General features: G+C 41.6%; 1 protein-coding gene across 3 annotated transcripts in view; it reads left to right on the top strand.

Moving 5' to 3' along the window:
- Positions 1-20,420, top strand: part of DTD1 (D-aminoacyl-tRNA deacylase 1) — a 207,829-nt gene that overhangs the window by 29,836 nt on the left and 157,573 nt on the right. For all 3 annotated transcript variants that reach the window (XR_009248792.1, XM_058684776.1, XM_058684777.1), the window contains exon 4: positions 2,276-2,382. Coding sequence is in view for 2 of the 3 variants with exons in the window: in XM_058684776.1 (XP_058540759.1) it covers positions 2,276-2,382 (107 nt within the window). In the remaining variant the exon portion in view is untranslated. The remainder of the gene's footprint in view (positions 1-2,275; positions 2,383-20,420) is intronic.

Below are 20,420 nucleotides of genomic sequence, written 5' to 3'. Positions count from 1 at the left end.
AATAACAAGAGCAAATGCTGGTTTTGCACACACCATATGTGAGCCGCTGTCCTAAGCACTTGCATGCACTGTTTCATTACATTTTCCCTGTGATTTATGCCCTCTTGTTAGCATCCCTGTGATACAGGCAAGAAACTGAGCCATTGGGAGGTCAGGAAAGTTGCCCCAGGACTCAGAACTTGCTGGGGCGGGGCCTGTCCTCTTCCAGCCTGGGTCTTTGTTGTCCTTCAAGTCCTGGACCTTGTGAAGCCTCATCCAAGAATCCCCCAAGGGGGATTTGGACCCTCCTCTGGCCTGCAGAGCCAGAATCCCTCAAGGTCTCTGCCATGCTGCATTGTCACCACAATGTGCCCAACTGTCTTCCATACTAGACCACAGGGTTCATGAGCGCCAGGGTTATCTGTGCCTTTGAGCTGAGTCGTTGATCTCTAGCGCCATGCCTGGCACAGGGTTGCTATGAGTGAAAAGTGGTGAGCGATTTTCAAATGTGGACTGGATCTCATATGCTCTCTTTGCTCCTTAATGGTGGGTGGCAGCAGAAGAGTTCCTGATGGTTCTCAGTTTCTGAGGACTTCTGTTTCACTCTGGACCCAACTCTTTTCTTTCTTTCTTTTTTAAATGTTTTTAGTTTTGATTATGTTGAGAGACAGAGAAGAGAGAGAGGGAGAGAGAATGCATGCACGAGCAGGGGAGGGGCAGAGAGAGAGAGAGAGAGAGAGAGAGAGAGAGAGAGAGAGAATCCCAAGTAGGTCCCTTGATGTCAGCATAGACCCCCATCTCAGGGCTGGAACTCACAAACTGTGAGATCATGATCTGAGCTGAAATCAAGAGTCAGATGCTTAACTGACTGAGCCACCCAGGTGCCCCAAGGACCCAGCTCTTCTCTTACTTTGGATTTATTAGAGAGAAATTGTCTTGACCAGTGTGTTACTTTGAGTAAGCATCCGTATGTGTCATCAACAGTGTTTAGGCCCAGGGCTTAACACTGGTACTTGGATGTGTGGAGTTGACATTCTGATATTCCATGGCATCATCTCTCAAGGCATATTCTTGGCTTTTTTTTTTTTTTTTTAAGTTTATTTATTTATTTTGAGAGAGACTGAGGTGAGGAGGGGCAGAGGGAGAGAGAGAGAATCCCAAGCAGGCTTACTTTGGTAGTGCTGAGCCTGATGCAGGGTTGATCTCACAAACCATGAAACCTAACCTGAGTCAAGAACAAGAGTCTGATGCTCAACCGACTAAGCCATCCAGCCACCCCTTGGCTTTCTTTATAAGTGTAATTTAGCATTTGGGGATTGATAGACACAATTGAGTGGGTTTGAGTGTTAGAAGGTTTGAAATAGGACATAGAGAGGTGCTCTTTTCTGGGGCAGCCCATAGCCATTTTGAAATGAGTCCTAGGGAGCTGAATGGTTCCAACAGTGAGGAAGCAGGACCTCCCTCCTCACCTTATCTTTTTCCTTTATTATTTAATTTGTTCGAAAATTTTAAATTATGAAGCATGCAGAAAGTAGATACTAGTGTACTCACTAGCCAGTTAGTCATATTTATCTGAGGTCTGTCTTTCTCAAATCCCACCATCCTCTGCCTTCTCTTCAGTATGAATGTGGCTCCTGTCCTGTGTTTGGCATTCACCTTTCCTGCTCACATTTTTTTGGAGAATATATATATATATATATATATATATATATATATATATATATATACACATACATACATATATATATATTAATATTTATAATAATTTAATTATTATTTAATTAAATAATGGATATGGGTGCCACACAGTATTCCACTGGGGAATTAAAGTAGAGTTTATGCATTTATCCCCCAATGAGGGGCAGATTGTGTCCACTTTTTCTGTTATAAACACTGCCATAATAAACACCCTTAAACATTCCTTTTGTATAAGAGTTTCTGAGTAGACTCTTCAGGGGGGAATTCCAGACTTGTAGAGTTTCTTCAAGCACCACCATGCCCTCCAAAGTGGTTAAACCAATTTACCTTCCTGCTATTTTATAGTCCCATAAGCCCACATGTCCCCACCCTGGTGTTCTCAGATCTTTTCATTCTTGCCAAGTCTGTAGGGCATGCAGTGGCACCCCTGCTGTTTAATTTTGCATTTCCCTCCCTATTTTTGGAGTTGATCACCTTTCCCCATGGTTACTGTCTAGTCGTACTCCTCCCGTTTCTGATCCCATTGATCTGGGTGGCTTTTTAGATAGGAGTAACCCGGGGCTTCCCTCTCTCATAACTGTTTGCATTGCTCTTTCAGATGGCAAGTTTGGTGCCTACATGCAAGTCCACATTCAGAATGATGGGCCTGTGACTGTAGAATTGGAGTCCCCGGCACCTGGCGCTGCTGCCTCTGACCCAAAGCAGGTAAGCCTGGACTCTCTTGGGTCTGTCTTCTGGCTTTGGTTTCACTGGAATCCCTGGAGCAGTTCTCAGTCTGAGGTGGAGTAAGGACTTCACTGTAGTAACCTGATACCTATTTTAATGCATCCCTTGCCAAGAATGCATCTGTTTACACTGCATGTCCTTGGTGCTGTGGTAGGCTCGACAGCACTTCTCCCTTGACTTTGTGTTCCAGAGAACATGTCCTTTACAAGAGCCAAGCTCTTCCTCTGGGCTCCTTTCCCCGTGAGGTGCGTTGGTGCCTACACGCCACTGGGTGGCAGCAGAGTAGCAGCATAACTCCACTGAGCCCTGGACTGGCCTGTTCACCAGTTCGGAATGGTTTCCTGGAGTGGGTTTTGTCCCAGGTGTCGGTACATGTGTCACCTGAGGTTGTTTGTAAATCCTCATTTTTCTAAAGTACTGTATCACCAGGATTTGCTGCCAGCTCTCTCTAAGCTTCAAGGAAAATTTTTAATTAAAATAGAGAAAGGAAATCTGTGATAGTTCTTGCAACCTGAATGGTTCTTATAGATGCTTAACACTTCTTAAGGCTTTAATTCATGTGCCCACTTAGCCTTCAAGTAGGCAGAGGAATGAGAACTGAAGGGACATTTCTTTCTTCCCCTTGTCTCTCCCTCCCTTGCTAGAAAGCTATGAAGTGGAATGATGCAGTAGGTGGGAGAAGTATTATATAAATTTAAAGCTGTATGTCACCTGTTTAAAGTTATAATGTTTTTTTCATTGGTATTTATTGAATAAAATACTTTTGAGATACTCTCTTCACAAGAATACAGTATGAGAAATGACAGAGTCCATAGTGTGAATCTTTTTTTTTTTTAAGTTTATTTATTTATTTTGAGAGAGAGAGTGCATGTGCGCACGCAAGTGGGGAAGGGGCAGAGAGAGAGAGGGAGAGAGAGAGAGTCCCCAGCAGGCTCTGCACTGTCTGTGGGGAACCTGATGTGGTGCTCGATACCACGAACCCTGAGATCATGACCTGAGCCGAAACCAAGAGTTGGACGCTTAACCAACGGAGCTACCATAGCCTGAATCTTCACGGACAGTGTCTGAAACCCACATAGTCCCCAGTCCAGCCACTGGGACAGAGTACTAAGGCTCTGTAAGCCTTACAAAACAGTTTGTGTGAATTATTTTGTGCCTGTTTGCTAATAAATTCTTTTTTTTTTTTTTAATTTTTTTTTTCAACGTTTTTTATTTATTTTTGGGACAGAGAGAGACAGAGCATGAACGGGGGAGGGACAGAGAGAGAGGGAGACACAGAATTGGAAACAGGCTCCAGGCTCCGAGCCATCAGCCCAGAGCCTGACGCACGCGGGGCTCGAACTCACGGACCGCGAGATCGTGACCTGGCTGAAGTCGGACGCTTAACCGACTGCGCCACCCAGGCGCCCCTAATAAATTCTTATCTTAAATATCAAAGACTGCGGAATGGCAGAAGTTGATCCGAGATTTGCCATTAGTATAACCTGATACTAGTCTATAGGAGAATAGCAGACTCCCATCCATTTTGGGTCCTTATTGTTATCAACCAAGAAGAACCTAATAGTTACGCAAAATCAAACTGGCTTGGGTCCGTTCACAGCTTGCAGCTGATGGTCCTCTCAAATGCAGAAAACTAAAACTAAACTCCTGCCGCCCCACCATCAGAATGTTCCTTCTGTCTACCATTTATCTTGTCATCCAGGCCAAAATCTGGTGTCCTCCTAATTTCATCCCTGCCTCTCCCAATATAATTTCCCATATGCCAGTATTGCTCTCAGTTTTTTTTTTTTAATGTGTTAAGTAATTTAATCTTTATCATTGGGTATGTTGAGGAAGTTGCAGCACAAAGCTTAAGCAGCAGCTTAAGGTCACATGGCTGCTAAGAGGCAGAACTAGGATTCAAACACGGTTTTAAAAATCAGAAAGCAGAAAATTATTGCCTAAAATCTGAGGTCACTGGACATTGTTTTTGAAGAGATATCTAGTAGTCTCTGAATGCTTGCCACCTCCCAGCCTTTTTTGGAGAAAAATGTCTGTGGTTCCTGTGCATTGGGGGGGCCATGGTTTATTTTTAATTTTTATATTCTTATTCAGTGTATTTAAACTAAAAAAAAAAATAAGCAGTTTACCCATGAGTGATTTTTTAAAAATAGTTTAGCTGTTGTCTTTTTTTCTTAGGTCAAAGTTATAATTTTTAAGGGGAACATAACCGTTCTTTCTTGTTACTGATTCTTTGGATTGATAGAGAAGCAGGAACACGTCTGACGTGGTAGTGTTGGACTTCAAAGGTGATAATCAAGGTTCCTGGAATTACTGATAACATTAAAGAAAATCACAAATGAAAAATCTACGTGAAAATTTAAAATTTATTTTGGAATAATTTGAGATGTAAAGAAAAGTGTCACATTTCCCATGTATACTTTACCCAGCTTGCACTAATTTTACTGTCTTACATAATCATGTCCACTGATTGAACATTGAGATTAAAATTGATATAATACCATTAATTACACTACATACCTTATTTAAATTTCACTAGGTTTTTTTTCCCTCTAATGTCCTTTTTCTATTTCAGGGTGATGCCACATTGCACTTAATTGTCATTTCTCTTCTCTAATCTGGGACAGTTCCTTAGCCTTTCCTTGTCTTTCATAACCTTGACAATTTTTAAGAGTACTGGTATGCTAGGGGCGCCTGGGTGGTTCAGTTGGTTAAGCGTCTGACTTTGGCTCAGGTCATGATCTCGCGGTCTGTGGGTTCGAGCCCCGCGTCGGGCTCTGTGCTGACAGCTCAGAGCCTGCAGCCTGCTTCAGATTCTGTGTCTTCCTCTGTCTCTGACCCTCCCCCGTTCATGCTCTGTCTCTCTCTGTCTCCAAAATAAATAAACGTTTCAAAAAAAATTAAAAAAAAAAAAAGTACTGGTATGCTGTTTTGTAGAATATTCCTCAATTTGGGCTTTCTCTGTTTACATTGAGGTTATGTATTTGACAGGAATAGCAAATAGCACAAAAGTGATGTGCCCTTCTCAGTGCATTATAAGGAAGTACGAGACTGATTTGTCTTAGTATAGGTGATGTTACCCTTGATCATTGGGTTAAGATGAAGTCTACCAAGTTTCTTCACCCTACATGGAATATTAACCTTTTCCTCCTTGTCTGCTCTCTTGCTTGTTCATAGGAGATGGCTGTCTTTCTGCTTCACAGAGAAAGAAGCCACAGAGAAGAAGGGCAGAACTGCCCTTCTCAGTGCTGAGGCCAGTGCCTCTCCTAGGCCAGGAGCAGCTCTGTAATTTGTGAGGCCTAGTGCAGAATGAAAGGGAGGGACCCCTTGTTAAAAAAAAAATAATAAAGAATTTCAGGATGGTGACAGCAGAGCATTAAGCCAAGGGTGGGCCCTTCTACATGTAAGGCCCCATGGGACTTCATAGGATGGGGCCAGACTAGTCTGGGCTGTGGCGCCTTCTCCAACCTCCTCCCTTCCCAGCAGCCTTCATTAAGCCCTTTGTCATCTTGTCCAGTCAGTGTGTCTCCCTCACTCATCCATCTGATTCCCTTGGCTTTTAAACCTTGAGAAATGCCTCTATTTCCTTTCTTCTTGCTGCCTGCTCAGTGTATACTGTAACCTGCAGAGGCTCCCGCCAAGGCCCCCGCCAAAGCCCCCTGAGCTCCACATTGTCTGATTCGGGGCTGGCAGGCCCTGATGACATGACCACTCAGCAGCTCTTGCCACTGTGGCCCGCTTGCCCCTGGACATGGTCTTGAACCTTATTTTCTGGGGCACCATTCTCTCCTGGTTTTCCTCTTGCCTTTGGCTACTCTCTGGTTTGGTTTGATTGCTGTTTTGTAGTTCTGATTTATTATTCTGCTTTAACTCTATTTGAAGAAAATTTTCAGTCAAGCTTTTTTTTTTTCATTCTAAATGTCAGACGCCCTCCCACCTTTTTCAAATATTTTATTTTTAAGTAATCTCTACATGTAATGTGCCGCTTGAACTCACAACCCTAAGACCAAGAGTCTCATGCTCCACTGATTAGCCAGCCAGGTGCCCCAGAAAGTCTTTTATTTTAGTTATTTCTGAGGCTGTCTTTTAGGAGCTTTCTTTTCAAATGCATGAATTGTGCTCTATCAATTTCATTTGTTTTACTAGTTAACTGGCCTGGGAGTCTCAGACCCTGCAACAGTGTGCAGATCTGTGTCTTTCACTCTCCAGTAGGTGGTAGCAAGTAGGCATGGAGGGCTGTTGTGATGGTGGATGCCAGCCTTTGCCTATGGTCTGTGTCTGCCTTTCCATTCTCAGTAAGATGGGGGTTCCTCTTTGGGCACATAGCTAGTTTGCTTTTGTCTTGGTAGGAAGACCGCAGCCAAATTCTTTTCACTGATAGATAAGTATGCCTTTCTATTCTGAGCTTTTAATTCTTTTTTATTTTCTCAGTATAACCCAGCTAGTAGTGAAAACTACATACATTGTAGAGAAATGGTTATTTTTCTATTTTTAAATACAGGTTCTTTAAACCATCTGAACAGATGTGCAGTGTGTGTGTGTGTGTGTGTGTGTGTGTGTGTGTGTGTGTATTTGTGCATCAAGTGTCATTTTAGTACGTGAGAGTGTACTGGGTACTTGAGGGAGAGAAAGAAGTGCTGTGACCCAGTTCCTGCTCCTGGTGGTAGCTCTAGGGCAATATAAATCTGGAAGGTTAATAACAGAGAGAGGGATAAAGAGTAGTTATATGGCAGAGTAGGCTGTGTCACAAGACCATCATGTCATGCTTCTCCTGGAAGCCCTTCAGTGCCTTCCAGATGCATTTAGATTACAATCTAAGTTCCCTCCTGTCACTTACCATGGCCTGAATGCCCAGACTTCTGCTGCCATCTGCCTCTGAGTCCCTATGCTTCACCTATTGTCACTGCCTCTCTGTTCTGAGAACAGATTGAGCTCTTTGCTACCTTTGGCTCTTGTCTCAATGTCAGTGTCTCCTCCTTCCTCAGAAGTGATCCTCTGACCCCCTCAATCCCAAGTAAGCCCCTGCTGGCTACTCTCTCACGGTGCTCTGATGATTAATTTCATAGCACTTGGCCTCCTATTATTATCTGCTTGTTTCCTTGTTCCTTATCTGTCTACCCCACTCCTAAAACTCAGGCTCCCTTGTTCTTGTTCACTGCCATGTCCTGGAAGCTGAGCCCGGGGTGTGTCATGGGCTGGGTGAGCTGTGCTGTCTGCGAATGTCCTAGGTTCTCAGAAGGCCAATGCCACTGCTCTTGCAGTCAAGTTGGGCAGGCCTCCCAGAGGATTGGAGGTTTCCACTGACCTTTAAGGACCCTGAGGGGAGGAGGCATTCTTGGTTATTGTTTCCAAACTTGCACTTCAGTTAGAGGTAGATTATTTCCATGAGTGCCAGAGCTCTATGGGTGATGCAGCTACTTATTGCTAGCGAAGCCTGGGCTGGTGCAGGTGACTAGTGGTTTGCCTGCCTTAACTAGATCTCTACTTGCTTTTGGAACGGGCCCTGCAGCTTCTGCCTGCTTTCCTGTGGTTACATTGGCAGCACGCCCCATGCGTTTATAAGTTGCTGTGTGGGTCCCATGGTATGTTCTGACTGTGAGAAGAAGTTGGAAGAAGAGCCTTATGTGGCTCTGAAAGAGGTATTTCCAAAAGGAACAGGGCATGGAAGCAGTAGCAGAACCACCAGACGGAAGTTCTTTTCCTTGTTGCATTCTTGTGGAAGAACATGATTCTGGTAGGAACATGCTGATGATTACCTAGAAAAGATCGCTAGAGCATGAGTTCTTCCATGGTTGGCTAGATATTGGGAGATTTCAGCCCCCTACTGAGCCATTCCTGGTGGTAGAAGGTTATTCCTGCTCTTGTTTTAATTAAATACCCTTCCCCTTAAGTGGGGGATGTTTGCCTGGGTCTCATGTAGATGGGGTTGCATGTATATGTGAGCAGATGGGAAGGTGTATTTTGTAATTAAGGAGCTCTTCCCTGAGGCCCAGAGCCCACCTAGTTCGTAGTGTTGACATTAATTATTTATATTCTCATTTATTTAGTGTGCTTGAAACCCTCACTTAATTGAAATACTAGAAGGAGGTGGAAAAAATGAACTTTGAAATACACATCTTTGAATTAGCTCACGTGTGTATTGACCCATTGCTGGGGTAAAGTTGGCCAGTGAAAAATGGTACCAGCGCTTTTAATTTTCTGCTTGTCTGAATATCACCATCATTTCATATATAACTTTCTCCAAAGACTTGTTTTATCAACAAGTATCCATCCCCATGCCTGGGAACCTTGGAATGCCTAGCTTCAGACATGCATGGCTTCTGTGGGATCAGAAAGAAATATGTAGGGTAGAGAGGTGGGTGGGGCAAAGAGCTCCATTTGGTTTTATTTATTTGTACTTCCGGAGACGAGGTACCCTTAGTAGTACATGCTATGGAAGCCAGAAGGTGAAATGGCAGACAGACTAGGACACAGGTGGCCGCCTGTCGCAGGTGCAGAGAGGCGGGCTCTTCATTCCTGCATGTTCCACTTTGAGGTTCAAATCTAATGAGAATTATTTTGACTGTAAGACAGAATTATGTTGATGTCCGTAAGTCTGTTTTCATAGAAAAAGTTTTATTTAATGTAGGTTTCTCTTTTTTTATTCTTTTTTTAAGGCTTGAGTTCCTAGTTTCTATTGGTTTCCTCTCAATTTTTGCATGACCTGAACCAGGCTTACCTTGTTGACTTGCCACAGGAGTGTGCTTCCAAGTCTGGTTGCCAAAGTGGTACCCAGATCCTGTCATTTATTCCAGTCGTTAGTTCATTTTGTCACATTGATTTATCAAACAGATGTTGACAAGAGTCCTGCTTTGTTTATACAGAAGTGTTGCTAAAACAGAAGCAGAAACTTAGCCAGAGCTTTTTCATTACAGAGTTTTTGTTGTTGCTGTTGTTCATCTTTGTCACGGTATCATGGTGGGCGTGCTGGTGACCCAGAGTCCTGGGACTTCACCTGTCTCACAGAAGGCTCCCAACAGGACAGGGCTGGCACTTTGCCAGATCTCTTGGGCTGCAAAGATTGCTCTTGATTTTCTTTCAGTGTGGACACTCACTTTGCTGAATTAGGAAAGCAGCATAACCCTCTGGGGAGAGAGTTGGGTGTGGAGGCTGGGTGGGTTCTTGACCTCCCTCAGCCCTGCCCTTTGCTCACCAGCAGTCACAATCTCTACTGAGTCCTGTCAGTATGTGTGTGTGGGTGCCCTGCCCTGGGCGTGCAGACAGAAAGGTTGGGAGCCTTGAAGATGTTTCCAAGAAGGCTGGCTTCTTCCTCGTTGGGGAGCTGGAAGGGGTTGCTTTTGTCTTTAATTTGTTTCCGTATAGATGATTGTCCTGAGTTGGTACACCGTAGAATTAAGAAGAGGCCTTTCCAGGGCACCTGGGTGGCTCAGTCGGTTAAGCATCTGACTCTTGGTTTCTGCTCAGGTCATGGTCTCATGGTTCGACAGATCGAGCCCTGTGTCGGGCTCTGCAGTGACAGCATGAAGGGTGCTTGGGATTTTCTTTCTCTCTCCCTCTCTCTCTGCCCCTACCCTGCTCGCTGTCTCTGTCTCTCGAGATAAATAAATAAACTTAAAAAAAAAAAAAAAGGCCTTTCCAAGAGGTATATGACTGTGTCTCTGCTTGAGGGTTCATTGATTGATCGATTGATTGGCCTTCATCTTATCTTCTTATATTCTTATGTGTTACTGAAATTACAAAAATTGAGTTTGTTCCCTCCTAGTGAAATATGGCTGGTAGGGGTGCCTGTGTGGCTCAGTTAGTTAAGTGTTTGACTCTTTCAAGAGGTGGGTTGTTTTTTTTTTTAAGTTGATTTATTTATTTTGAGAGAGTGAATGGGGGAGGGGCAGACAGAGAGTTAGAATCCCAAGCATGTTCCATGTGGACAGCACAGAGCCTGATGTGGGGCTTGAACTCATGAACTGTGATGTTCAACCGACAGCCGGATATCCAGGTGCCCCAAGTGTTTGACTCTTGATCTCAGCTCAGGTTCAAGTCCCACGTTGGGCTCTGCACTGGGCATGAAGCCTACTTTAAAAAAGTATATATGGCTGGTAAACTAAAAACTATGAGCCTTTCCTTTTTTGTTTTTGACACATAAAACATTTGTAATCTTTAACTAGGTTAAACAACTCACTCGGCAGTAATGTTTTAGTGCATTTGAAGTTTAAGGGCTTTATTTATTTGTTCCTGTGTATGTATTTTGGGAAGATTCTTAGTTATCTTAATCTTCTAATGTTATTTGTGGATGTGTTAAAAACACAAACTCCTTACCTTACTGACTTGACCTGCGAAAGATTAACTTTTCTTTTTCCCAAGAGGGGGAGGTAAAGTTTATCCTTCCATGGATTTATACTTTGAGCAACAGCAATACTTTAATTATACAGACTCAAGATTTTAATTGGGAATTTTTAGCTTTTTAGCTAATTTATTAGGAGGTTCATAGTCCTGGATAATTGTAGAAAAATGTTTGGCAAATCAGTGGTGTTTTATAGAAGGGCTTGTTCAAACATTCGCATTACTAGTGGAGAGAAAAGAATGATGTGGAAGAGATAGAAATAAAAAATGGGCTTTCATCAGATTCTCAGAAGGCCCTAAAGAAATGAAGATACTGGCGGGCTGGGGGCTGTTGTGTGCAGGGATTCCACACTCTCTCTTTCCACCAAAGTCACTCGGGCTGGTAGTCGTGTTCTTCTGAGGGCTTCAAGCTGCACAGGGTGCATATTAAAATGCAGAGGCTTGGTACATCCTCCCCCCCTCGCTTTTCTGAACCAGAGTTCCTGGCATGTCTAGATGTGGAAGGCAGAAGAGTAGCATATTGATGTTTTTAACTAGTTCTTTGTGTGTTCTCCAAGTACACTGATGTTTGAGAACTACTGGACCAGAGGAAATTGAACATTGCCATTTTTATCTGCTCCAGGCATTGGTCTCTCTGGACCACCCTGCCTCCCTCCGCCACCCCCCTCAGCTGCAGTGTCTAAAAATACTTTACAACCTGTGTTCCTGCAGCTGCCAGGAAGCAAGATGGCTGGGCTTGATTATTGAAGTCACATATGAGGCAGCTCTTATTAATCAGTGTCCCTTCAGTTCCTCACTCCCCTACCCCCCGTACACACAGCGATGATGAAAATATTCCCAGAGCCTTCTTGACACAATTGCAAATGTGTCAGGGAAAAGCCGATAGAGAACAACAGCTCAGTACATTAGTGATGGATGATGGGCTTCTCTGCCGAGTGCCACTGAGGCATGTGCTGGTGGAATAACTTCTTTCTTAAGGCACACCCAATGTGTGGATTGCTCAGTGGCTCCATGAGCTTGCCTCTTAAGCGTTTTGGTTTGAAAAGCAGTATATAGTTCTCTAGGTTTTTTGGGTATGAGGCATGGCTTACTCATTGGTTGATTTATTCATGGGACTTGAATAAAAACCCAGGGTGATCATCACCCAGGCCTTGGCTGGGAGAATTACAATTTAATGGAATGCATGAATGTTGAGGCTTTGTGGGCAGTTGGCTAATCATTTACTTTTAAACACAGGGGACATTGTTAGGGGTTCATATTTTATGATGTATTACTTGTTAAGTTCATGGTAAAAGCTTTTCACATTAAATTGTAGGATTAGTTTCCTGCAGATTGCTTACTATTTTTTGATTTTTTTTTTTTTTTTTTTTTTTCCTGCTTGTGTTCCTGGTCATCCACTTGAAATGAACTCCTTCCCTGTCTCCACCTGGTGCTGTCCCCCCCACCGTCTTTTAAGGTCCATTTCAGATAGTGCTTCATTCATGATGCTTACCTGAGGGCCGATCTGAGCAGGCTCTTCCTGCCTTTGAATCCTCGCTGCATGGTGTGGCACTGGTTGCATAGTGGTTAATGCTTTAAATAATGACCCATCCTTATTTATTTGTTAGTTTGTTTGCTTGTTTATTTATCCACCATGTGTCCATCCATCCATGTACCCATTCAACTGTCCACTCACCTACCCCACCCACTCCTCCATCTGTGTAACAGATACTGATAGGGTGCCTGCTCTGTGCTGGCCTTGCATATTAAGTACAGTACTGAGCTGATGTTGTGCCCTCATGGAGCTTTGCATTCTAGTGAGAAATATACAAAAACAAGCATAATTTAAAGTTGTGATTATATAAAGAAAACAGGGTGAGGTATAGAGAATACTGTTGGGGTCAGGACTACCTTAGGTATGAGGGCTAGGGAAGGAGGTGGAGCTGAGAGGGAGCCAGGCACATGAAGCCCGGGAGAAGAATGTGCTTGATGGAGGGGGCAGCAGGTACAAAGCTCTGGGGTGATCAGTGGAAGAAAGGCCAGTGTGGCCGGAGCTTGGAGGGTGTCAGGGAGAGGGTAGGACAGTGAGGGCAGAACTGTGACCCAGGCCTAATGGTGTAAGGCCTTGCGGCCAAGGCAGTAAGCCAGATGGTTGTTGGAATTTGAGAGTATCTGTGTGTGTTCGTGAAGCTGGCTGAGCTGGACTGTAGTGCAGCTGGAGAAGGGGCAGTGGGGAAAGCAGTTAGGAGCTCGTGCAACAGGTGAGAGGCCTTGAGAGAGTCTGGATGTACTTTGGATGCTTTTGACCATTCTGGTGTTCTGCCTTCCACAGTAAGACTTCTCTATAAATGATTCATGTTTGAATTTCTTTTATACGAGGGTTTGAGCAGTAGGACATACTGTAAAGTCTAACCTCCCACAGTTCACTACTAGAAAGACCCCATTTCTGCCTCCAGTGGAGGACAGTGAGGGGATTCCGTGGCACAAGTTTCTTTGAGTTTCTAGGATGAGATCAGACATTTAGACATCAAGGGGTATGATACTCACCCCTGGTTCTGCGTGATCCTGGGGCACAGTCTGGACATAAAACCAGAACCTCTGTTTGATGATGTCAAACAACAGAAAAAGCATATTTCAGGGATTTAGGTCCCCTTCTTCAAGTCAGCATGAAGCCACATGTTTCGCTATCAGCCAGCTTTTCCCCAAATGCAAACAACTTTAATTATAAAAAGAAATCATAAAAAGCCCCAAAAACATTTATGTTGAATTTGATTTACATATGCTCATGTCGTCAGGACAATTTCTAAATCTAAGTGTTCAGAACTTGTCGAGGAAAAAAAGGATTTATTTTTGGAAAAGTATGTTTCCTGGTATTCATTGATCTTGGAAATTATGGAGGTAATTGTCAGAAGGGCGGCAGCGGCTCCAGAGGTAGAGTGGCAGTCCAGGGCTGGAGGGGGCTGCTGTGTCGGGTGGACGCCAGCATACTGCTTGCTGGTAGCAGGTCACGGGTTTCATAATTGCCGCTTTCTGCCTGCTTTGTTCCACCATCTTACTTATTTCTGTCAATACAAAATGAAAAAGAATAGCACTTCTATTAAGATTCTTCACATTAAATGTATTCCTTTGACTACTCTCCATAAAATGTGAAGTCAATTTCTTTTTCTATTTTTAAGCATGAAAGTGGAGCCCAGAAGCCTCAATTTCTGTGCAGTGAAAAGATATAAGTTTGTGGCCTTGTTTCCATTCTGCCCTCCTCTGCTCGGGCAGGAGCAGGATGCCCATAGAATACCCCCAAGCAGTGGCTCTGTTCAGGAATTGCAGCACTGTTTGACTGCAGGGAGGGCAGAGGCTGTTATTAACTGTTGGTGGTGTCATTGTTGGGTCATGAAACCCTCAGGGGATAAGTACAAGTCCTATAAAATTTCATTTCAAAATCCAGACTAGATCTGGCCTTATGCTCTGTGGATTCTTTTTTTTTTTTTTTTTCCTGTTTCATGTTGTGCTTGCGCCCCCTTCATTTTCTCTTGGGAAGAATCTCCTATTATTGTTTTTTAAATTTTGTGCAAGCAGTGTATTAACTGGAAAGTACCAATATAGAAATGTTATTTTGTTACTAGTGAGTTTTTATAGTATTCCGGTGTAGGAAGTTATTTTTATAGAAGTTCTTTTCCTGTCTTTAAATTTTCTCCTGTGCTCATAATATGCCATTTTCATATAAAAATTTCTTATATATAATATGTAACATCAGTATCCTTTTAAAAATTAGAAGTTTAAGATATACTAACAATGATTTTGACTATAATCTCTCATTTCCAGAGGTGGCACTATTTATAAGTTTTATGCCTTTTCTTCCAGACTTCATAAAAATATGTTTATCCACATTTACCACATACTCATAGAAAACATGTGGTATCTCTGGGAGTGTGTATATCATAAGCTTTTTTAAAAATTATGATAGGTGGGTGATGGGTACTAAGGACGGCACTTGTGATGAGCACTGGGTGTTGTATTTGAGTGATGAATCACTGAATTCTACTCCTGAAACCAATACTGCATTGTATGTTTTTAAAAAATGTTTATTTATTGTGAGAGAGAGAGTGCATGTGCAAGCAGGGGAGGCGCAGAGAGAGAGGGAGAGAGAGAAAAGCCCAAGCAGGCTCTGTACTGTCAGTGCAGAGCCTGACATGGGGCTTGATCTCATGAATCACGACCTGAACCAATATCAAGAGTTGAACACTTAACTGACTAAGCCACCCAGGTGCCCCTGCTAACTAACTAAAATTTAAATTAAAAAAAATTTGTGGTAAAATATAAACATACTATTTTAACATGGAGGTTAAAGAACATCCTACTAAAGAATGAAAGGATTAGCCAAGAAATTAAGAAGAAATAAAGTATATGGAAGCAAAATGAACTGTTGGGACCTCATCAAGATGAAAAGCTTCTGCACAGAGAAAGAAACAATCAATAAAACTATAAGGCAGCCTATGGAATGGGAGAAGATATTTTGCAAATGACATATGAGATAAAGGGTTAGTATCCAAAATCTAGAAAGAATTTACCAAACTCAACACCCAAAAAACAAATAATCCAGTGAAGAAGTGGGCAGAAGACGTGAATAGACACTCTTCCAAAGAAGACGTCCAGATGGCTAACAGACACATGAAAAGATGCTCGACATCATTCATCATCAGGGAAATACAAATCAAATCCACAATGAGATATCACCTCATTACACCAGTCAGAATGACTAACATTAACAACTCCGGCGACAACAGATGTTTGTGAGGATGCGGAAAAAGGGGAACACTTTTGCACTGCTGGTGGGAATGCAAACTGGTGCAGCTACTCTGGAAAACAGTATGGAGGTTTCTCAAAAAATTAAAAAAAGAACTACCTTATAACTCAGCAATTGCATTACTAGATATTTACCCAAAGCATAAAAAAATGCTGATTCAAAGGGGCACATGCACCCCAGTGTTTATAGCAGTGCTATCAACAATTCCCAGATTAATGGAAAGAGCCCAAATGTCCATTGACTCATGAACAGATGATAAAGAACATGTGGTGTGTGTGTGTGTGTGTGTGTGTGTGTGTGTGTGTGTATATATATAATGGAATATCACTTGATGGTCAAACAGAATGAAATCTTGCCATTTGCAATGATGCAGATGAAACTAGAGTGTATTATGCTAAGAGAAATAAGTCAGAGAAAGACAGATACCATGTGATTTCACTCTTAGGTGGAATTTAAGAACAAAACAGATATGGGAAAGGGGAAAACAAGGAAGAGAGAGAAACAAACTATAAGAGACTCTTAACAATAGAGAACAAACTGAGTTTTGATGGAGGGAGGTGGGTGGGAGATGGGCCATACAGGTGATGGGTATTACAGAGGGCACTTATGATGAGTACTGGGTGTTGTATGTAAGTGATGGATCACTGAATTCTCCTGAAACCAATATTACACTGTATGTGAACTAGCTAGAATTTACACCAAAATTTAAAAAAAAAAGAAAGAAAAAGGAATACATTTCTCTGGTATAGAATATTGATGAATCATTAATTATACACCTGAAACTAACATAACACTGTGTGTTAATTATATATGAACCAAAAAAAGACATGGATCTTTTGAAATATAATATTCACTAAAAAATATATCATTGTAATGTTAAATAAGTTTAACATATGAGAATTATTTTTCATGCCAAAGAAAATTCTGGTTATGTAACATTAAATACGAATGTAAGACATATAAGTCATTATACAGTAGACCAATGTGTGATAGTATGTATAAAGAACAAAATATTTTCCAAAAATTTAAAAAAAAAGCCATTTTAACCATATTACCATTTTTGAGTGTACAATTCAGTGTCATGAAGCACATTCATGTTGATGGTGCAGCCATCAGCAACATCCATCTGTAGAATTTTTTCATCTTCCTAAACTGATACTCTACCCATTAAAGTCTAATTTCCTATTCCTTTCCATGCCCATCAGCCCCTGGTAACCAGTATTCTACTTTCTGTCTCTGTGAATGTGAATACTCTAGGTACCTTACGTGAATAGAATCCTTGTAATATTTGTCGTTTTATGACTGGCTTATGTCACTTAGCATAATATCTTCAGAGTTTATCTGTGTTGTAGCATATGTCAGAACTTCCTTCCTTTTTGGGGCTGAATAATAGTCCAGTGTAGGTGTATGCCACATTTTGTTTAGCTGTTCATCAGTTGATAGATTATGGGTTGTTTCCACTTTTTGGCTGTCAAGAGTAATGCTGCTGTGAATACAGGTGTACAGATATCTGTTCGAGTTCCTGCTTTTAGTTCTTTTGGGTGTATACATAGGAGTGGAATTGCTGGATCATAATCATAATATCTTTAATTTTTCGAGGAATTGTCCTATCATTTTCTGCAGTGGCAGCACCATTTTATATCCCACTCACAATGGGCAAGGTTCCAATTTCGTCAAATCCTTGCCGGCACTTATTTATTTTTTTCAAAATTTTATGTAAATTCTAGTTAGTTAACATACAGTGCAGTATTGGTTTCAAGAGTAGAATTTAGTTATTTCCTGTTTTCTTGATAGTAGCCATCTCCGTAGGTGTGAGGTGGACCTCGTGATTTGCATTTCCCTTTTGCTTTGTGGTATTGAGCATCTGTTCTTGTGCTGATTGGCCATTTGTGCATCTTCTTTGAGGAAATATCTATTTGTGCTTTGTTTATTTTTGAATTATTTTGTTGTTGTCTGGTAGAAGTTCTTTATTCTGGAAATTATCCCTTCATGAGGTACATGATTTGCAAATATTTCTCCCATTCTGTAGATTACCTTTTCACTTTGTTGATAGCATCCTTTGATACATAAAAGTTTTACATTTTGATGAATTCCACTTTATCTGTTGTTTCTTTTGTTCCCTGTCCGGTTAGTGTCATATCCAATATATAAGAAGGTTATAAAAGCTTTCTCCTATGTTTTCTTTAAGAGTTTTATAATTTTAGCCTTTTTTTTCCTTTTAAAGTTTATTTACTTATTTTGGGAGAGAGAAAGAGTGTGTGTGCAGGCACGTGCGCAAGTTGGGGAAGGGCAGATAGGGAGAGAGAGAGAATCCCAAGCAGGCTCCACACTGTCAGCATAGAGCCTGATCCAGGGCATGAACTCAGAAATGGTGAGATCATGAGCTGAGCTGAAATCGAGAGTCAAATGCTTAACCTACTGAGCCCCCACCAGGCGCCCTGAAATTTTAGCTCTTAATGTTTATTTTGACTAATTTTTGTGTATGATGTGAAGTAAATATCATAAGGCTTTACTTTTGAGACAAGTTAGAAGAACAGATATTTTTTCTAAACCATTTGGGAGTGAGTTGCTGACCTGATGTCCTATCACCCCTGAAAACATTGGTGTTTGGATCCCTGCAAACAAAGACATCTCTTACAAAACTCCAAAGCACCCATTAAAAACAGAAAATTACCATTGCCATTTCAGTACCATCTAGTCCTCACCTTTGAGCGGTTATCCCAATAACTGGTCTTTTATAATGGTTTAGAACCATGTGTTGCATGTAATTGTCATATGTCTTTAGTTTCCTTCATTCTAGAGCAGTTGCTCAGTCTTTCCTGACCTTGACTCTTTGGAATAGTATAGGCCAGTTGTTTTGAAAAATGTCCCTCAATTTGGGTTTCTTTAGGACTAGATCCTGTGTGTGTGTGTGTGTGTGTGTGTATGTGTGTTTGTGTATACATGTGTATGTGTGTGTGCATGCATGTTTGTGCATGTCCTTAACCTAAATGATACTGTTCTGAGACATGCTTCTTCTCCCAAATCAGCAATGTCATTTATTTTGTTACATCTACAACTAGTTCATTCATTTTAACTGCAGGAAAGGATTCTGTTATATGAGTATGCTGTATTTTGTTTAGCTGTTCTCTTTTTGATGGACTTACAAGGTTATTGGCAATTTTTGCTGTTAGTAATGATGCAAAAATCATCCTTGTTTACATTTCTTTTTGTGGATGTGGATTTTCTAGGCAAAGATTTTTATAATTTTTAAAATTTGAAATATTTCAAACATGCAAAAAGTATAGAGAATAATACATTAATACCCGACTTTAACAGATGTTAATATTGGCTCTGAATCTTTAAGTTGGTAAAGTTGTCATCCTATTCAGTGAGTGGGAGTTTTACTGGGATTTGCTCAAAGTTAGCATCTCACTGAGTGAGAATTACTATTAATGACAGATTGGATTGCCTCAAAAGTATGTAGTTTTATTCAAGAGAGAGATATTTTGGGAGAACCCGTCAGATTTAAGAAGCAGAAAATGTAGGCCTTCCACCCAGATGTGAACTGTGAATAAAATACCAGGTAGGCTCAGCCAAATTTTCTTTTAGGCGTCTTTCATGTCTTTCTTAATAGAACTTAATGAAATGAAACAGGAGGAGGAATCACGAAAGGTTAAGAATAATAGACCTGAGAAACTTGTTCATTTCTCCTCTTGGATCCCTTCCTTGGCTCTGGTGTTGAGTGAGGTGAGAAGTGCATCCAGGAATTCATTCCAAGCCTATTTTAGTACCCAGGATAGATCTGGATAAATCATGCATGACATTAGGCCAATCAAGGGAAGAAGAAGGAAAGGAATCAGGTCAGAGCCCAGCTTACTTTACGAAGCTACGGGAAATGGAATTGTCTAAAGAAAATAAATACATAAATTCAGGACTCTTGGACCTTTTGCAGCCCTCAGCCAGAGCCTAAGGCACGTGGCCAGTTGTATTTTCCTGTAAGTCCTGGAAAAATGTGACCCACTTAAACACCAACTTCTAGGGGCTTTGGAGATGTGGTCTTAGTACCTAGAAGTGAAGTCTCTGTGTTACTGTCAGAGGGTGTTTCCTGGATTTTGTTTTTAATGCTAAATAACATCCTTGGGAAAATTCTTTCTGGCTTGTCGATTAACAGTGGAATACAAAGGAACCACAGAATTCTTAACATTTACACTGCGTTGGGATCCCATTCCTGGCTGAAGTAGTGTTTGGTGGTAATGTGTCTTTCACTTTTTATGTTATGATTCCTGGAGAAAAGGCCTGTGGCCTCCAGCCTGAAAGATAGCAGTAACCACAACCAGGAGCTGGTTTGGGGCTTTCGTAGATTTCTTGTCCACGGTATTTGAAGTACTATATATGTTTTTTTTTTTTTTTTAATTTTTAAAAATGTTTATTTATTTTTGAGAGAGAGAGAGAGAGAGAGAGAGAGAACGAATGCACAAGCGGGGGAGGGGTAGAGAGAGAGGGAAACAGAATCTGAAGCAGGCTCCAGGCTCCGAGCTGTCAGCACAGAGCCCTATGTGGGGTTTAAACCCATGAACCATGAGATCAGGACCTGAGCTGAAGTCAGTCACTTAACTGACTGAGCTACCCAGGTGGCCCTGAGATATTATATATGTTAAGACTATAAAAATGAAATATCAGTATTTCAGTGTTCAGTGGAGTGGACATAACTTGTCTCAGTCACTGGTTTAGGATTGTGGTGTAGATGGGAATTCTGAGGGTTTTTTTCTGCATCCTTTCTAGGAAATCAGAGTATTTAGCATTTGAAGTGATGCTGTCTGGGGCCTCAGATTGCTGCTGCTGGTCTTGGAGATGTCAGTCTAATGAGCACCAAGTCACATTTGTCCCCAGGCCCTGAGAGACCAAGGCAGAAGTGAAC

This window comes from Neofelis nebulosa, chromosome 9 (genome assembly GCF_028018385.1).
Source record: "Neofelis nebulosa isolate mNeoNeb1 chromosome 9, mNeoNeb1.pri, whole genome shotgun sequence".
Taxonomy (NCBI): domain Eukaryota; kingdom Metazoa; phylum Chordata; class Mammalia; order Carnivora; family Felidae; genus Neofelis; species Neofelis nebulosa.
The sequence above is the reverse complement of the archived record's forward strand: the minus strand, read 5'-3'. Positions and strand labels throughout refer to the sequence as shown.